The sequence below is a fragment of the Heterocephalus glaber genome, unplaced genomic scaffold (assembly GCF_053883595.1).
Source record: "Heterocephalus glaber isolate CG9 unplaced genomic scaffold, H.glaber_assembly_v1.0 deba00001472, whole genome shotgun sequence".
Classification (NCBI taxonomy): domain Eukaryota; kingdom Metazoa; phylum Chordata; class Mammalia; order Rodentia; family Bathyergidae; genus Heterocephalus; species Heterocephalus glaber.
Window position 1 is genome coordinate 62,617,984 of NW_028258315.1, and position 20,779 is coordinate 62,638,762.

Below are 20,779 nucleotides of genomic sequence, written 5' to 3' on the forward strand. Positions count from 1 at the left end.
TATACAGGAAAATCTCAGTGTCCTTAGAGAGACACAGGCCCAGGATTTCTCAATTAACCTCACACAGAAAAAGATGTTGTAATGTTCCTTCCAGAACTCTTTAAGAGTTAAATCTGTATCTGAGACCACCTGGAAGCACAACCAGGCAGAATTTGGGCCATAATTCAAGATTCTGGTCATAATTTAAAACTAAAATTCCAGTCATAACTCTTTTTTTTTCCATAACCCAAGTTTTTGCATGTCAGGTTGGTCCTAACTCCAGGGTCCAGTGTATATAGGGAAAGATTTTGTCTCAGGTGATCTAGAAGTTGTTTCTCATGCATAAAAGTCCTTCTAAATCTAAAGAAATATACTAATTTTAAGCTGCAATTATTTAGTTAAAAAATAAAATTTTGAATAAGCTTAATGCTTTACTTGACTATACATTTTTTCAAGATAAGAGAATAAACTAATTGGTTTTTAAATGCTTAATGTTCAGAAATAGGAAGAGAAAGCAATTTTTTCCACTATTTTGTTTTTATGAAGTTTCTAGCTGATGTTTATATACAATGGAGTAGCACTCTGCCATAAAAAAGGAAAGCTGAGTCAATTGTAGGACAGTGGATGCCCCTGGACACCATATTGTTAAGTGAAATAAATCGGACAGAAGCTTAAATATTGCATGGTTTGTCTTATATGAGAAACCTGAAATATAATGAAAGAGTAAAATAAAAGATGGATAATAGGATATACAGAGATGGATTTTTGTGAAAGGGAAGCAGACTAAAAGATGGAGGGAGGAGAGAGGTGAGGGGAAAGGAATGGAAAAAGAATTAAAATGTGTCATATATATATATATACACACACACACAAACTCCCCACAAGAAATATAATCACTTCTACTGCAAACATGTAGTAATGAAAAATAAGACTTGGAGAAAAAACCTCAATGAATTATTATACAATGAGTTGATTACTTGAAAAATCCCACCAAAATAAACTAAGAGCTATTAATGGTAATAGCATTTTTAACAAGGGTACAAAACAAAAACTAAATATGCAAAAAGCTTTAGTTTCCTATATTCCAAAAATAAGTAAGAGAATAGTGCACATAATTCAATAAAAATAACAATTATTTAGAAATAAAGTTAACAAGCAATATGCAAAACCTACATGGAGACAATTATAGGATTTTACTAAGAGAAGAGAATCAACAAATGAAAGAATGAAAATGTTTTCCTATGAAAGAAGTTAAAATATAAGTGTATCAACTCTACCTAGCTGTAATGTAATCCTTATAAAAATCTTAATGGAACTTTTTGAATTTGAAAACATATTCTAAATTTTATATGGAAGACTGAACATATATAATTACCCATGGTCATTTTTAAAAGAAGAGTTACAAAGAGGGAGTATGTTGCAACTAGTAGAGTCTTAAAATATTGCCTTTATCAAAAAATTAATTATTTCCCTAAGAAAACTGGAAAAACAGGATTTTGTAGCAGAAAGTATAGCTAGATATCAAGAAAAGAATACAAGTTAATTGATAATGATGACTAATCATCGTCTGGTTAGTAGTATGTTCCAATTGTAACACATACCTCAAACTCATAACCAATGTACCAGGTGGTACAGTTTCATGATCTCAGCACCAAAGGATGCAGAGGCTGGAGGACTGCAATTTTGAGGCCACTTGGTGACTTAGTGAGAAACTCTTTCCTGGGCTGGTGATGTAACTTACTGAAAAGCATTTGGATCAATCCACAATACTTAAAATAACTGTAGATTTATACATTAGCTTCAAAACAAATAACTACAAAGTCTCATAGCTAAATAAATGTGCAACATTGTATTTCATATGTTACATAAATTATTCATTTCATCTCTATACCTAGGAGGGATGTCTTTATAAAGTCATATTTTTATCTTAGCCATGAAATCCATTTGGTCTTTCATTCCTTATTCTAGCATTATTATATGCACAGTGTAGAAATAAGTATCATTGAATACAGGATGTGTGCATGATCCTAAAGGGAAGTATGGGCTTAAACCAGGAAATATTTCTTATTTACTCTAGAAGGGCTAGAACACAGATAGCAATCATTTTCAAATTGTGTGTGGTAACTAGGAAAAAATCTGTTTCACCATGATTTTTATACTAAAGTTTGGGGGAGAGTTTAGAAAATCATTTGCACTGGGTTGCTTCACAATTCTGATGTTTTACAGCAGCTACATAAATGCAAATTCACATAGAAGCCTGGATGTATCTTTATTAGCAGTCTTTCAAAGGTGGAAAGGGATTTTATCAGGAAGGCATCTGTGCAACAGCATGAAGCTTGTACATTTCCCCAAGTTGAAATTGATGGAAATGTATTGACATGCTTGGCTTCTTTCCTTTTTATTTCTTGTGCAAAAAAGCTTCTCTCTTCATCCCTTGATTTTTCTTCCCAAAGCTTTTATTCAGTTAACATTTTCTTTATGTAAAACTTATAACTTCCAAACTATAAATGTCACATAAGTAACTCATTCTATTAAGGTATCCCTACGAGCTTCACTCAGGCATTTAAATAAAATGTTTGAACAGCAGTTTAAGAATGACCAGCAAAATAACTTTTAGTGACTATGTAGTCAGCCCTTTGGGCAGATATCAGCTTGGACTCCATGACTTTACTAGTTTTCTTTGTTTTATTCTTATAATTAAAATATTTTAGTAACAATTTAACAAATTATCATGATTAAGAGTTCAGATATTTACATTGGGCAGTTACAGGTTTGAGTAGGACTCTTTATTTTGTAGCGTTGTAACCTGAGGTGAGGTCATATTCTGCTTCTAATTTTCAACTTATTCCCTTGTAAGTAAGTTAATAATGGTATCATGGGCCGGGGATTTAGCTCAGTGGTTCAGGCGGCTGCCTCACAAGCGCAAGGTCCTGAGTTCGATCCCCAGTACAAAAAAAAAAAAAAAAAAAATGGCATCATATAATACATAGTATAGTATAGTATTAAATAATATAGTATAGTACAGTATATAGAGTACTTGATGATGATTAAATACATAAAAATATAAAACTATATAAAAATAAATATAAAAATATAAATATAAAAATAATGGTGTGCATATAAAGCTTTCAGAACAGGACTGGTGTACAATAAAGAGTGAAATAAATCAAATATGTTATTTTGAAAGGGATAATGTTCATGATTTTTAAATGACTTCCTTCCCTTGGGACTAGAAGGAAAATGTTTGAGCAAACTTGTTGTAGAGAACTTGGAATGTTAAATGTGGGGAATGAGGAACCTAAGGAAGGAAAAAAAATACCATTCTCTGTTTTGATTATTGTTCCTCCCATGCATTAAACTCCATTCTTGTCTAGGCCTCATGCTAAACAACACACAGTTGTCATCCCTACCTTTCTGAATCACCTTGCACTAATGATGCAACCAATTCATTGGGATGAAATCACTTCACCATAGGAAACAGCAAAAAAAAAGAAATGTCAGGCTTCGATCTTGGATTGAAACATAATTAAAAATTTACCAATAAAGAAATGCCCAGGTCCTGATGGCTTTACTGCTGAATTCTACAAGACATTTAGAGAAGAACTATCACCATTACCCTCTAAACTCTTCAATGAAATTGAAAGGAAAGCAATACTTTGAAATCCAATCCTGAAAGCAAATGTTATTTTGATTCCAAAACCAGGGAAAGACCCAACCACAAAAGATTAATTTATCCATGGCTAATCTGGAGGCTTTCTTTAGGGTATCTGTTTGTTGTTTGTTTATTTATTTTGAAGTACTGGGGTGAAACTGAGGGACATTCTATCACTGAGCTATATCCCAGTACTTTTTTAAAAATTTTAAAATTTGGAAACAGTTTTTCATCAAGTCACCAAATTTCCCAGGCTGGGCTCAAACCTATGATCCTCTTGCCTCAGCCTTGTAGCATCATGCCTGGCATGAAGGTATTTGAGATCCCAGCCAAAACGGTTCTTTGAAGATCCTCTTTCTATATATTAGACTGATTTATTTGGGTCAGAACTACTCACCAGCCAAATATCACATGAGCCTAAGAAATGAATATTATGCAAGCTAAGGAAGGTAATGTGTTTGTTTTCCAGCATCTATGGGACCCCATAAATGTAAGTTCTAGAGTTCCTCAGGACAGCTGATTAATTCCAGGTAGAGTGAGGAGACAGAATGTTCCCTGAAGGAAAAAGATGAGAATCAAAGGTCTTTGTAGGCCACATAGATATTGCTGCCAGTGCAATCTCTCTCTCTCTCTCTCTCTCTCTCTCTCTCTCTCTCTCTCTCTCTCTCTCTCTCTCTCTCTCTGTACCCAAGGACCCAAGGGGAATTTAGAGAGTTTTGAAGTTTTGAGGAAAATGTCCAAACTGCAGTAACTACTACAGTAAGTCCCTTGGGTCAGGAAATGCCCATGCTTGGTGATAAAAGCATTACTTAGCTACTTTATAAATTCAATCATGCAGGAGTAAATTAGATAATGCATGAAGCTTACTTAGATATGTTCTTGCAAGTCATCAGGAATCAGTGCAAAATGGCTGATATCCATGAATAATCACAAGTTATATCAACTAAATCAATCTCGGTATATACTCATTAGAAAATTATGTTTTTGTAGCATGATATACAGTATTTGATAAAATGGTTATCAAGCATTTCTCCTAACCAACCATAACTTTCACCTTGTAGTCTACATGCCCACTTCATTCTCTTTCCTAAGAGGAGATAATAAAAAGACAAGACACAAAATACAATATTTATGTATTGCTAAGAAGTGAATGGTTTCATTTAAGTGATCTAAAATTACAGGATAGTAATTTGGCAAAAGGGACATCCCACTGCTGCTCCAGAGGTGTATTTTGAGTAACCTATCATAAGCATGAGTGAGTCTCTCCCAGAGGTGTGCTCTCATGTGCTGCTTTCTTGTCTTTGCAGATCCCCCAGATTAGTTATGCATCAACGGCACCTGAGCTCAGTGATGATCGGCGTTATGACTTCTTCTCTCGTGTGGTTCCTCCTGATTCCTTCCAAGCCCAGGCCATGGTAGACATTGTAAAGGCCCTAGGCTGGAATTATGTGTCTACTCTTGCATCTGAAGGAAGTTATGGAGAGAAAGGTGTGGAATCCTTCACGCAGATTTCCAAAGAGGCAGGTAGGAAGAGATTGCAATCATCAAATTGACCCTCTTTAAGAATCTGTGACTTGCAGGGTTCTCCTCAGAGAGATAATTACTCTGTCCCACTCCTGTATTCCCCAATCTCTGAGAAGTACTTCTGTAAGGTCTTCCTTTATAACACATTGTTTTTGGAAAAGTTTTCAGAAGTGTGAAGCTGAAGTCTCTTGAGTACTAGTAGAAGAAATGAAGAGAAGAAAATGTGAATTAAATTGACATTTTACTTTTGCTTAATAGATAACACTGTGGATCCAGCCTGTATATGAAAACCTGAGAAAATGTGAATGTATGTGCTTCCTTGTGGATGTATTTTTCTCTAAGCTACTCCCCCAAATGGGGAGAATTACCTAGAGTTATGTAAGTTCAATCACAGTGCTACTTTGATTTGAAGAATAGCAATAGTTATGACTCTGAAAGTCTTAATGACTTGGCCAAAACAAATTATCCAGAATGTAGAGTGTAATTAGGCAAGTAATCTTTCAAACATTAAATTATTTTAGGAAAGACAGTGCTATTTAGTAGCACCTAGAGAGAATTCTTTCATGTTTGTTTATTCAGCTCAAATTGCAAGTAATGTGTTCAAAGCTTTGGCCAGCTGTTTTCCATTGAGCAGAATTTGCAAATGAGACAAAATTCACACACTTAGAAATCTTGATAATGAATATGTAAATTTCCCCATATGAAAACATAGGATATAGTATGTATAATGTGTATGCATATACATATACCTATATATACATATATATAATACAGCAATTCCCAAGCATGCATATATATATATACATATATATAAATAATCTAAATAAAACCTTCAATTTTATTTATAAGATTTTTTTTACAGTGATACATGCATCCCCATCTTTATAGCAGCATAATCATAATAACTAAATCTTGGAAACAGGCTATATATCTCTCAATGGATGGATGGACAAAGAAAATGTTCTATTTAAACACAAAGGAATACTCCTCTGTCATAAAGATAGATGTACTTGAGTCATTTATGGGAAAACGAATGTGTCTTGAGATTTAATGTCGAGTGAAATAAATCAGACATACAAGCTTGAATATCACTTGGTTTCTCTAATATACGAAACCCCAATCATAAATAACAAACAAAATAAACGATAGCCAATAGAAAGTAGGGAGACAGATCTTTCTCAAATGAGAAGATCAAAAGATAGAGGGAAATAGAGGAAAGGGAAAGGAGATGAGAGAATTAAGATGTTATGTGCATGTGTCAACTGCACACAAGAAATATGAACATTATGTACTGCAAACATGTACTAATAAACATGAATTTTATCCAATAAAAATTATTATTGACTAGTAGAGTTAAGTAACTAGAAAAGCTAACACATTAGCAAGGCAATAGAAACAGAGGTCCATTTCACAAGGAAAGATGTCACAAATGTTGAAGACAGGGTTTTGAGTGTTTGACTATCAGAGTACCTGTGTATTCAGCTATGTGCTGTTTCCCACTATGACTGACATCTGTACTCAGCTACTGAAAAAAAGAGCCAGAGTTTGTAAATCTCACATTTTTTATATCAGTCCATCATCACTAATCATAATTTCAAAATTCACTGGAGACCTGGGTCACCTGTATTCTTCTCTCTGATTAGTATATTATCAAAATTAATAAGTAGATGTCTCCTAATCATTGACACATGACATCCTAAACATCATTTCTAGGTTCACAGGCTCTCCTTGGTGTGTTCACTTGGCCTTGCATGTCTAGTGTCTCTACCTATAGCTCTTATCACATGGTAATGTAATTTTTTTGTTGGCTTTGGCTCTTATCTTTGCCCCAAGATTCTGGAGACTCTGTCTGTCTTATTCACTGCTGTGGCCCAAATGCTATGTTCCTAAGAGGAAAAAGTATAGTATAATTCAGTTAGAAACTTCATGATTAGGAAAGGAATCTTAACTCTGGCCTTATGGCATGATGTGATTTATAGGATGGATTAACAATTGACTTAATGGGTCCCCAAAGAAATAGCTAATCATGTTGGATGACTGTTTTTATTTCTTTGTTTGTTTTTTTGAATTATAATTAGATAGTGCTGGAAACTGACATAGAGAAATGCCTGAAATATCAAGGTAGAAGCAAATAAGATCAAGATGTAATATGGAGAAAATAGTAAGATAGAGTTTATAGATAAAGTTCAGATACTATCTTGCACTACATAATTGTTGTAAGGGAGTAGCAAATTTAACACTGAACTTTGTACTACATTAAGCAGAGGAAGAACATCGCCTATTCTGTTATGAAGCTTATAGGATTCATAAGGTCAAAATCATGTTGCTTGTTCAGTAAAGGATGACTTTCTTTGCTTTAGGATCAAGACAAATGTGTTTTGTGTAAGACTGTGCTCTAAAGACAAATCAGTGGTGAGGGTAATATAATGGTTTCACCTGGTATTTTTATTGGTGGTAACATAAGATGTAATATCAGACACTGCTATATAATGATTGTGGAAGATGGAACAACCTTGTAATATAGTATGACCTTCCTGGGTCGTATTTTTAGCTAATCATACATTGATATTCCCCAGCTCACAAAAGAAGAGTATATTATTGGCAGTCATTTTGAATAAAATCCTTCAATCTGAGAGCATTTTTCCTTGGGTATGAGTAAGTGAAAGGCCAGTTGGTGCTGCAGAAATGTGAGGAGATATTGAGAGTTCAGGTAAAATTTCAAGGGTTAATTCTTCTTCTCTTATCAGTACTACTGTACTTGGTGAGTATTTGTAATAAAGACCACTGGAACTATACCACATGTTCAATTAACTTAAATCACTAATGTGCTTAATAGATATTTCTCCAATAAGAAAGGAAAGAGAGGAGTGGAGAGGAAGGAAAGGAAGCAGGAAGGAGTTATAATTTAAATGGTATGAGAGTAAGTCTGTTCACTCTCCATGTGTGTGACCTAGCAGAAACATGAGATTGATTCAGTCTGTTTCATTTCTGTGGACCTCTTAAAATGTGAGTATCTTGCTACTCCAAAGGCAATTCTGGTATTTAAAGATACATGTTCATATCCTATGATCTCTAAAAATATCCAGTTCCTTCGTCTGGTGTCCAATCAAAGAAATGCTGATATATTCTAGTTCTGAAAAACAAAACATAAATAGAAAAACATGCTCTATTGGAATTTCCAGGACATATATTTCAGCAGTTGCCAGTATTTTTGGAACTAGAGATGGGTTTCATGGCAAACAGTTTTCCCACAGACTGCTGGGGCATTGAGGTAGAAGTGAGTGGTTTCTGAATGATTCTAAGGAACATACAACCTAGATCCCTCACCGGCACATTTCACAGTAGGGTTTGCATTCCTTGAGACTCTAATGCCACACATGATCTGACAGAAGGGAGCAGTCAGATGGAAATATACAGGGGAACAGCTGGAATATAGATGAAGCCTCTGTCTTCTCTGCTCATCTGCCACTTGGCTCCTGCTGTGTGCCCCTCTTCCTAACTGGCCATGAAATGTTACTTGTTTTTGATTTAGGGGGTTGGGGATCCCCGATCTACATCCTTGGTAAGGGATAGATAAGGAATTTTCTAGGCTAATTTTAAATGTTTGCTTTTCTTCTCACCTGCCAACTCTAGAATATGTTCCTCAACAAGTCTACTGTGTGTGTGCAGGTATGGTATGGTGGGCAAGAACTTAGCAAGTACACTGGTTATGATGTCAGAATGACCTAAATTTGAAAATGGGCTCCATTGCTTCTGTATTTTGACACATTATTTAACTTTTCAAGCCCGAGTACCATCATAGAGAGAGTGAAACTCATGATGTCTGGTTCATCACACTGATAAATAAGATGATGCATGGGAAAGCATTTAATACCCAACAATACCTGATTATTAATGCAACACAATGATTCTTCATGAATGAAGAGATTTATAGTTTGAGTGTGAAAAGTTTGCAGATAATTTGTGGGGTAGATATCTCCCTTTAGTTCTAATTTCAAGGTTATTTTTTATAAGCCAAGTTACTGTTATTAATACAGTTTCACAATATAAGTATAAGAAGAAAAGGAAGTGAGCTATGCATGATGTCTTATGAAAATAGTGTGTGTGTGTGTGTGTGTGTGTGTGTGTGTAAAAGAGGGAAAGAGAGAAAAAGAAATTCTGAGTCTAGGTGTATATGTTCATTGATATTTATGTGTACTGGTAGCAGGATTGACTTCCATTCTTTCTAAACAGTTTGACTTTAAGAAAAGCCTCTTTCCTTTTAAGATTATTTCACTCTAAGATTTACTTTAGATGTAAGTCACAAGTCAAAGACTACTGATAACACAGAGTGAGAAGTATCTCCACCATGCATAGGTGAGTTCTCACATCCCCTTCCCCACCATAACAAATCAAGACAATCCTATCAAAGAAAAAAGAAGCTGTCCTTTCAGACACCACATAATTGGTTTGGAACATGGAGGCCTATGCATAGTTTCTCTAAGCCAGTGATGGTGAACCTTTTAGAACTTTCAGTGATATTAAACAGCCCTCTGTGGCACACATGCCATATGTTTGCTACCACTACTCTAAGCTTTAAAAGAAAGCTTTGATTCTTCTCTCGTGTATATCCTGGAAGATTTAAATAAACATCGATCCTGCTTCATGTTGAACTTTCCAAGAGAACTGTAATATGATTTTCTCAGCTGATGAGATTTTGTAAAACAGTTATATTTGCATAAATTGCCCTGTAATGGATGCACATGCAATGTCAACAAAAGCAATTTATTGCAGGGAATGAGAGAGAATTCACTCTCAATGTGCTTTAAAATTCAGGTCAACACAATAACCTAAATGTCCTAACTGAGTCATAAAGACTTTTTTCTAAGTAAAGGTCATGACAAATGTTTACAATAGCATATTGCACTAATGAATTCAAATCCTTTGAACCTAATTCATTTTAAGGAATATAAGAGTACAGACTACATATGAGCTGTGACTGAAATACACAGCAAATGCTTAAATGAAAGGAAACAAATTACAATAAAGGACATATTGTCATTAATCTCCCTCAGAATACTCTCCCTACATTGGAGCTCATTTATCCCATCATTCTTGACACTTTGTAAAGCAATTCTGGAAGTCCTGTCTTGTGTCTTTAGTTGTGATGTCATGACTTCCTTGATCTCTTGAATTGATTCAAAATGTTTTTCATTCATGGTCATTTTGACCTTAGGGAAGAACCAGAAGTTTCATACTGCCAGATCTGGTGAATAAAGTGGATGAGAACATACTATAATATTTTTAGGAGCCTGCCTTTTGGTTGGATGGTACTCAGCAGCTACATTCACTGTATTTTTTTTTTTGGTACCAGGAATCGAACTCGGGTCCTTGTGCTTGCGAGGCAGGCAGCAGAAACACTGAGCTAAATCCCCGGACCACACTGTATTTTTTTTTAAGAGTAGGAAAAATTTATTGAGAGAAAGAAAGCTTCTGTCTAAGAGAGACAGAAGGGGGACCAGAAAGTGGGTTGCCCACCCACCCCACTTTTTAAAGATGTTTTATACAGCAAAGCCATGTGGTGAGGTGAGTACAAAGTGGGACAAAACTATAAGACACAATGGAAATTTACAAGGTGGGCCTGAGCTGAGGCAAAATGATAACCAACCAATAAGACTGCAAGTACAGTCACCCAGGTAATATTTGTTAAATGGGGGTCAAATGGGGGAGCAAGTCACATAGCAAGTGTACAAAGGTTTTCAGTAAGGGTGGGTCAGGGCTATTTCCTAGAAAGATTGAGTTAAGACCTTGGCCCACCCCACCCAGGTTATTGATACCTATTTAGAATATCAATTACCCCTATTCACCCTACATGGGTGTGGTAGTTTCTCTTCTTTTACAATTTTGGCCTTCAGTGAATGTGTTTTCACTGTCCTCCATGTTGGCTCCTCCTGGGCTGGCCTTGTCTATCTGCCTGTAAGATATCTAATTAACCTACCTATCTGCAATATTCCACACTCTGAAGAAGTACCCCTAACTGCTGTGAAGGGGCAAGAGGCGAAGACCATTCTGGCTACTTCCAGCTGAAGAGGGTTATAGTTGTGATCAGCAGTTAGAGTTACTCTACAGAGGGTCTATCTAAAGGCCTTCAATAGGTGCCAGGCATTGTCATCTTGGGGAGGCTTATAGCTTGGAGTCTGGAGGAAGAAAAGCCAAAGAAACAGATAATAATACAAGGGACAAATATTAAGGTCAGCAGCAGTATAGCCAATGAGGGTTTCAACTGGGAAGAACTAGTAAAAGCCTCTCACAGAGGATAAGGAGAAGGTCTGGGGGACTTCAGAATCCAACATAAAAGTCATATTTTTTATGTTATTAATTTTATTGGTACATTATAGGTATACAGTATAATGACATTCATGGTTGGGAATTTGTACCTTTATTTACTCTATCTTGGTTAGTATTTCTTTCCCATTCCCCTGCCCTCCCTTCAACCCCTCTGCCCCTCCCTATTTACAAAGACTTTGTTGCCATTTTTTCATTTTCTCATATTAATTCCATTTCCTTCTTTTCTTTCCCCTACCCCTGACACTTTCCCATCCCCTTTGCCCATTTTCTTACTATCATTATATAGTTTACCTTTTAGTCCTTCGTCACACATTCAATTTCTCACACAAGAGAAAGATACACATGTGTATCCTATTTATTTCACTTAAGAATATTGCCTCAATGTGCATCCATTTAGCTATAAATGTCTCTAATTTCTCATTCTTTATGGCTTATTAGTACTCCATTTTATTAAAAAAACCACATTTTCTTTATTTAGAATCCAGTTGATGGGGAATTGGGCTGTTTCCAAGTTTTACCTATCACAAACTCTACTACTATGAACATGGGTGCACATATATCACTGTGGTATGATTCTTTTAATTCTTTTGGAAAGATACCTAGCAGAGGAATAGCTGGGTCAAATGGGATTTCTAATCCTAGTTCTTTGAGATATCTCCAACTGATTTCCACAGTGGTTGTACCAGTCTACACTTCCACCAGCAGTGGAACAGGGTTCCTCTTTCCCCACAGCCCTGCCAGCATTGGTTATTGGTTGATTTCATGATGGCAACCATTCTTTCTTGGGTGAGGTAGAATCTCAGTGTTGTTTTCATTTGCATCTCTGGAATGACCAGTGATGTTGAACATTTTTTCCCGTGTTTATTTGCTATTTCTACTTCTTTGTCTGAGAAATATCTGTTCATTTCAGATGCCCATTTTTGGATGGGGTCTTTAAATTTGGGAGGTCTGATCTTTTTAAGTTCTTTATAGATACAAGATAGTAGATCTTTGTCTGAGGAAAAGCAGGTGAATATTTTTTCCCATAATGTGGGTTGTCTCTTCACACTGCTGGTGGTTTCTCTTGCTGTGCAGAAGCTTTTTAATAAGAAGAGATCCCACTTGTTGATTATTTGTGCTAGTTCACAGGCAACTGAGGTTTTGTTCATAAAATCTTTTCCTACACCAATGACTTCAAGAGTTCTACCTAACCTCTGTTCCAACTGGTTCAGTGTTTCTATTTTAATATTTAGATCTTTAATCCATTTCGATTTTAGTTTAGTGAATGGTGAGAGATATAGGTCTAGTTTTAATCTTTGGCAAGTTGAAGCTCAATTTTTCCAGCACCATTTATTAAAGAGGCTATCTTTCTTCCAGTGAGGGTGTTTGGCTCCTCTATCAAAGATAAGATGGCTGAGTGTGTCTGGTGTTGCTTCTGCATCTTCTAGTCTGTTCCACTGGTCCTCAGGTCTGTTTCTTTGCCAGTACCATGCTGTTTTTATCACAGCTTTGTAGCATAGTTGCAAGGTGGGGATTGTGATACCTCCTGCCACGTCTCTGTTACCTAGAATTGCTTTTGCTATTCTGGGTCTCTTCTTGTTCCAAATGAATTTTTGGATAGTTTTCTCAAGGTCTGTGAAGTATGGTGCTGGGATCTCAATTGGAATTCCATTGAATCCATACAGCAGTTTTGGAAGTATGGCCATTTTCACTATGTTGATTCTTGCTATTCAGGAGCAAGGGATGTCTTTCCATTCTCTGATATTATCTTTTATCTCTTTTTTCAGAATGCTATTGTTTTCAGAGTAGAGGTCTTTGATTTCTTTCCTTAGGTTGATTCCTAGGTATTTCAGGTTTTTGGTTGCTATTGTGAAAGGAATTGTTTACCTTATTTTTCTCTCAGTGAGTCTGTTGTTCACGTACAGGAAAGCTATTGATTTTTGTGTGTTGACCTTGTAACCAGCTACTTGACTGAATTTGGTTAAGTCTAGAACGCTTTTGTTTAAGTTCTTCTGGTCTTCTATATAGACTATCATGTCATCTGCAAATAATGACAATTTGACTTCTTCATTTCCTATCTTTATTCCTTTTATTTCTTTCTCTTTTCTAATTGCTATGGCTAATGTTTCTAGAACTATATTGAACAAGAGTGGTGATAGTGGACACCCTTGTCTTGTTCCTGATTTGAGTGTGAAGGATTTCAGCTTTTGACCATTTAGTATGATATTGGCTGTTGGTTTTTCATAGATGGCTTTTATCAGATTGAGGTAGAGACCATCTATTCCAATTTTTGTAGGATTGTTATCATGAATGTGTATTGGATTTGTTTGAATGGTTTTTCTGCATCTATTGAAATGATCATATGTTTTTTGTCCTTGGGTCTATTAATATAGTCTATTACATTTATTTATGTGCATAGGTTGAACCATTGCTGCATCCCTGGGATGAATCTCACTTGGTCAGGGTGTATGATCTTCTTGATCTTCTTCATTCTATTTGCCAATATCTTATTAAGGATTTTTGCATCTATGTTCATTAATGAGATTGGCCTATAGTTCTCTTTTTTGACTGGGTGTTTCTCTGCTTTGGGGATCACAGTGATGCTTGCTTGCAGGAATGAATTCAGGAGTATTCCCTCTCTATCAATTTAACTGAAGAGTTTACATAGTAGTACAATAGTTCCTTTCTAAATTTCCTGTAGAATTTAGCAATGAAGCCATCAGGACCCTTAGTTGGTAAGTTTTTAATAATTTTTTCAATTTCATTGATTGATATTGGGTTATTTAGAATTTTTAGGTCTTCTTCCTTCAACTTTGGTTATTCATACTAATCTAGGAATCTGTCCATTTCATCTATGTTTTCCATCTTATCAGCATCTAGGTTCTTGAAGTAGGTATTGATGATCCTCTTGATTTCTGTTGGGTCTGTTGTAGTTTCATCCTTTTCATTCCTAATTGCATACATTTGGGCTGTTTCTTTCCTTTTTCTGATAAGATTATCTAAGGTTTTGTCAATTTTGTTTGTTCTTTCGAAGAACTAACTTGGCTTCATTGATTTTTTTGTATTGTTCTCTTAGTCTCCATTGCATTGATTTCTCCTCTGATCTTTATAATTTCCTCCCAGGTATGAGCTTTGGCTTTGTTCTGCTCTTCTTTTTGTAGAAGTTTGAGGTTGAGCATCAGGTTTTTCATTGATCTCACTCTATCTTCCTAACATGAGTATTCACTGCTATGAATATCCCTCATAAGACTGCTTTCATTGTGTCCCATAGATTCCAATATGTTGTATTGTGATTGTCATTTAATTGTAGAAACTGTCTGATTTCTTTTTTAATTTCCTCTGTGACCCATTGGTTATTCATAAATGTGTTGTTCAATTTCCATATCTTTATCAAATTCTTGTGGTTTCCCTTGCTATTGATCTCAAATTTCAGTGCACTATGGCCTGTTAATATACAGAGGGTAACTTTAACTCCTTTGCACTCACATAAACATGTTCTATGAGTGAGTGTATGGTCTACTTTCGAGAATGACCCATGTGCAGCTGAAAAGAATGTGTATTTTGAGTTTGTGGGGTGGAACCCTCTGTAAACATCTGTTAAGTTCATTTGTTAAAGACTTTGATTGAATTCTAGTGTTTTGTTGTTTATTTTAATTTTTTTCCCAATTAACTTTACTGGTACATTTTAGTTATAAAATAGTTACATTCATCATTGCGATCTTTTATCATTACATGAGTCTCTTATTTCTTATTTTTCCCCCTTCCCTTGCCCTCCCTTCACCCCCTACACCCTTCCATATTTGCAAAGACCTTGTTTCCATTTTTTTCCTCTTCTCATATTTTTTCCTTTCCATTTTTTCCCTTCCCCTACCCCTCCCAATTCCCCTGCTCTTTTAGACCTTTTCTTTCTTTACACAATATCAGTTATACATTTTTTAAATTACAATATTAAGATCTAGGAGACATTACCACAGATTTGACAAAATTTAAAAAGATATAAAAAACATATTACAAAAATCTTTTTTGAAATAAATTTGACAACTTCTAAGAAGTACCTTGGAAGACAAATTAATGAAACTAACTCTGGAGGAAATATAAAATTGGAATAGCACCTATAAAAGAAACTATATTCCTAGCTTGAAAACCTACCTATATGACAACAGCAGGCTCATAAACATTTTATCTGATAAATTATATCAAACAATTAAAGCAGAAGAAAGAAGGAACACTTCTACCCTCATTTTAGGAACTCAACATTGTGCTAATCCTAAAATTGGACAAAGGTAATAGAAGAAAAAAGTATGAACATAGATAGAAATTTGTTTAACAAAACAAACTATTAGAAGTCAGATCTGGCAGGATGTAGAAAGTGGTTTTGTTATAGGAATGGCAGTGTTGGTTCAGCATTGGAAGATCCAACCCCAAAAGTCATCATTTTAACAGAGGAAAGGAAAAAGCCATGTGGTCCTGTCACTAGTTGGAGAAAAAGTATTGGACCAAATTCTACAGCTGTTCATGGTAAAAGCTATCAGGAGACTAGAAGTAGAACAGAAAATTCTCAACAAATTAAAGACATGTACTCCATACTTCCAGTGAGAACACCTTGTATGAATGGAGAAGATACAATGCTTTCTCCTTAAGGTGGGGAACAAGAGCAGATATGCTTACTCTTTATCTGTCCATTAAACTTTGAAACCTAGCCCCCACCAAAATAGTCTGGCAATAAAATGACACAACTAGGATAGGATTGGCATGGCAGAAGCAAAATCTTTATATGTAGATGAAATGATCATCTACAGAGAAAATACTGAGAAATCTCTAGGAGCCCCTAGAACTTCTACTTGAATTTAGCAGGATTAGAAAACACAAGGTATACATAAAAATTCAGGTCTGTGTATATTTGCTATAAATGAAGAATTGGATATTGAAATTTAAAAGTTATGTAGGAGTACAAAGGACCCAGAAAAGCCAAAAACAAAAACAAAAACAAACAGTGTTGGAAGACATTTAGCACCCAATTTTAAGACTTCTTCTAAAGCTACAGTAATCAAGGCAGTGTTGGTGTAAGGAAAGACATATAGATCATTGGAATAAAACAGAGAAGCTAGAAATAGAACCACACATATACGGTCCACTAAGTTTTGAAAGATTATTTAACATTAGCATTTTATAGAATATAAACTCGATTCAAGAGCCAAGTAAGAAATAGTGTCTTCAGCAAATGGCACTAGAACACCTGGTATCTGTATATAAAAAATTAACCTCAACCCTTTTTTTCCATACATGAAAATAACTTGAAGGGACATATGAACCTAAATATGAAAGCCTAAAAGTATAAAACTTTAAGAAGAAATTATAAGGGAAAATATTTATGAATTCAGGGTAGGCAAGAACTACCTAGAATACAAAAAACATGATGTATAAAAGAAAAAAATAAATGAGATTCCATCAAAATTTAGAACTTTAAATGACATCATTAAAATGAAAAGTAGTCCTTAAACAGACCATATTTTCAATGCATATAACCTATGAGCAGAATATATAAAGAATTCTTACAGCTCATTAATAAACAACCCAATTAAAATGTAGACATAAGAAGATGATAGCCAGTACAGCACAAAGGAATGGTGTATAACTCTTGAATCAGAAAAATACCAATCAGCACAATAACAAGATTGAATTATACACTCATGAGGGAGAGGAAATCAAAAGTTTTAAAAGCCTTGTTACGACTATTCTTTTTGTTGGAGTCTCCCCCTTTGCGTTTAATTTGTCACACCCAATGGATTCATTCTACTGGGTTTCCTGGTGTTGTGATCCCCATTGTCTTTTCCTAGGATTTTGTCTAAAATTTTTTGGAGTGCCAGTTTGGTATTCATGAAGTTCCTGAGGTGCTCTTTATCATGAAAGTATCCCATTTCTCCATCAATTTTGAAAGACAGTTTTGCAGGGTACATCAATCTGGGTTGGAGGCTGTTTTCCTTTAGGGCTTGAAATACATCACTCCAAGCTCTTCTTGCATTGAGGGTTTGCATTGAGAAGTCTGCTGTGATTCTGATGGACTTTCCTTTGTTTGTGATTTGTTTCTTTTCTCTCACTGCTTGTAGAATTTTATTCTGTTGGATTTCTGGAATCCTAACTATTATATGCCTATGTGTAGATTTTTTTTGATTAAGGCTAGCTGGAGTCCTATATGCCTCACTTATCTGTATGTCAAGTTTTTTCCCTCTCCTTGGGAAGTTTTGTGCCATCACTTCTGTGAACAGTTTTTTTATGTCATCTGCACTCTCTTCTCTTTCTTCATTGACTCCAATCAGTCTTATGTTATTCTTCTTTGCATCGTCTAGCAGCTGCTGGATTGATTTCTCATGTTCCCCTAAAATTTTAAAGCACTTTTTCTTTTCCTCCTCACTAATTGCAATCTTATCTTCTACATGTGAAATTCTATCCTCACATTGGTTCATTCTGCTGCGCAGACTTTCAATGGAGTTTTTAATCTACTGGAAATCTGTTTGTATTTGTTTTATGGATTCCATTTGTTTCCTATTTGGGGATTCCATCATGTTCCTCAGATCCTCTATCTTTTTATCTGTGTCCTCTCTAGATTTATTAATCATGTCTTGCACCATGAGCAAAATCTTTGCTGTTATCTGAGCAACTATTTCTGATTTCATTCTTTCCAGATCCTCTTTTGTTGCCCATTCAGAGATTCCAGGTGGTTGAGTATCAGTGTTCCATCTTGTTTCCCTTTAGGGTTGCTGTAGGTGATCTGGAAGTCTGTTTTTGAGGCTTGTTTATGTGTCTTCTCAATTCCACGTTTGTGGGGGGGGTGCTTCTTGTGCCCATGCGGCTCACCTTCTCTGGCCTAGGAGCTTGGGATGACAGAGGGGGAGCTTCCTTCCGGGTTCTGTGACTGGCTGAGCTTCTCTGCCCTAGGAGCCTGGGATGGTGGGGGGGGAGCTTCCTTCCAGGTGCTGGGACCAGCTTACCTTCTCTCAGTTGTTTATTTTTTGTCTAGTTGATCTATCTATTTGTGACAGTGGGGTATTGAGGTTCCCCACTACTACTGTATTAGTGCTTATTTGATATTTCATGTCTGTTAGTATTTGTTTTATATAGTTGGGTGCACTAGTGTTTGGTGCATATATATTTATGATTGTCATCTCTTCCTCTTGGATTGTTCCCTTTACAAGGATGTAGCATACTTTTTTGTCTCTCTTAATCAGTGTTGGTTTTAAATCCACTTGATCTGCAAAGAGAATAGTGACTACTGCTTTTTGGGGCATTTCTGTCACATGGATTATTGTTTTCCACTCTTTAACTTTCAGTTCTATGAGTTTCTTTTGAATTAAGTATGTTTCTTGTATGCAGCATATTGTTGGAACTTGCTTCATGACCCATTCTGCCAGTCTATTTCTTTTGCTTGGTGAATTGAGACATTAACATTGATGGTTATAACTGATATGTATTGACTTATCATTGTCATGACTTCCTCTTTTTGTTGGATTCTCCCCCCTCTGTGTTTAATTTCTTGTCATGCCTGATGGACTCATTCTGCTGGGCTTCCTGGGGTTGTGATCCTCATTGTCTTTTCCTACGATATTGTTTATAATTCTTTGGAGTGCTGGTTTGGTATTCATGAAGTTCCTCAGTTGTTCTTTGCCATGAAAATATCTTATTTCTCCATTAATTTTGAAATATAATTTTGAATGGTACATCAATCTGGGTTGGGGATTGTTTTCCTTTAGGGCTTGAAATATGTCACTTCAAGCTTTTTTTGCCTTGACTATTTGTGCTGGTCTGCTGTAATTTTGATGAACTTTCCTTTGTATATGATTTGTTTCTTGTCCTAACTGCTTGCAGAATTTTGTTCTTCTTTTGGGTTTCTGAAATATTAAATGTTATATGCTTATGTGTAGATTGTTTTTTAAATCATGGCTAGTTGGAGTCCTTTACAGTTCACTTATCTGTATATTAGTTCTTTTTTCTTACTTGGGAAGTTTTCTGCCATTACTTCTATGAACACTTTTTTATGTCATCTGCACTCTTTCCTGTTTCTTCTTTGACTCCAATCACTCTTATGTTATTCTTCTTTGCATTTTCTACCAGCTGCTGGATTGACTTGTCATGATTCTTTACTATTTTTAAGAAATTTTTCTTTTCCTGATCACTAATTGCAATCCTGTCTTTTATTTCTGAAATTCTTTCCTCACATTGGCTCTTTCTGCCTTGTAAACTTTCAGTGAAGTTTTCAGTCTTCTGGAAATCTGTTTGCATCTGTTTTATGGATTCCATTTGTCTCCTATGTTGGGATTCCATCATGTTCCTCAATTTTTTTATCTGTGTCTGCTCTAGATTTATTAACCATGTCTTGCCCTATGGGCACAATCTCTGCTGTTATCTGAGAAATTATTTATGCTTTCATTTTTTCCAAACCTTCTTTCATTGGCAGTTGAGGGAGTCCAAGTGGTTTAGCATCAGATTGTTCCATCTAGTTTCCATTTGGGGTTGCCTTAGGTGATCTGGAATTCTGGTTTTGAGACTTATTTATGTGTCTTCTTATTTCAACAGATGTTGCCAGCTGTGCCTTTGTTGAGGCAACTTTTTGCCATCTAGTGGTCTTCAATTCTCAGCAAGTTACTGAGCAACTCTGCTGCTCACCAGTGTACCAATTCCTGGGTTCAGAATTGTTGCCTTCTGGGTCTCTGAGCTGACCTTTGTCTGGATGGGCTTCTGGTTGGGATCTGTGCACTCTTGGGATGGTATCTAAGTGTCCCTCTGGCTAGGGCCTGCCCCTCTATGTAACTGTTGTCTGGGAGGGCCTTTGGCTAGGGGTTATGCACCCCAGACCCTGGTGTCTGAGCAGGCTTTTGGCCAGGATCTCCATGCACTTACTGATGGTATTGGTATCAGCTTCTGCCTGATGCTTGTGCACCTGTGCAGCTCTTTTCTCCACAACTTTGGCTTGGGCTTGCTTGCCCAAGCCCCTTGGGTCAGGACATGGCCCTGGCTGGGATCTGCCTGCAGCTGCATGGCTCTGGTCCACACAAGTGCTCGCTGGGATCTGCTTGCACTTACTGCTGGTATCTTCACCATGTTTTTTAAATCACACATCATAGGTGCTTACAGAAGAGAACTTCCAGAAGTACTTCATAAAGTGGCAAGAATAATAGGGTAAGTTTGTTCAAAGTTAGTAGGATCATTTTGATAGGGATTAATGGCACTGTGTTTTTATTACAATAACTTTTTGTAAATTTAAACATTGATAATATATTTTGATCACTTTTTGTATATGACTTTTATAGGCCATAGACAATT

The 20,779-nt window shown here is 35.9% G+C and overlaps 1 protein-coding gene across 5 annotated transcripts in view; it reads left to right on the top strand.

Moving 5' to 3' along the window:
- The window catches only part of Grm7 (glutamate metabotropic receptor 7), a 996,496-nt gene that overhangs the window by 333,248 nt on the left and 642,469 nt on the right, over positions 1-20,779 (top strand). For all 5 annotated transcript variants that reach the window (XR_015439508.1, XM_087182048.1, XM_087182049.1 and 2 more), the window contains exon 2: positions 4,939-5,155. Coding sequence is in view for 4 of the 5 variants with exons in the window: in XM_087182048.1 (XP_087038174.1) it covers positions 4,939-5,155 (217 nt within the window). In the remaining variant the exon portion in view is untranslated. The remainder of the gene's footprint in view (positions 1-4,938; positions 5,156-20,779) is intronic.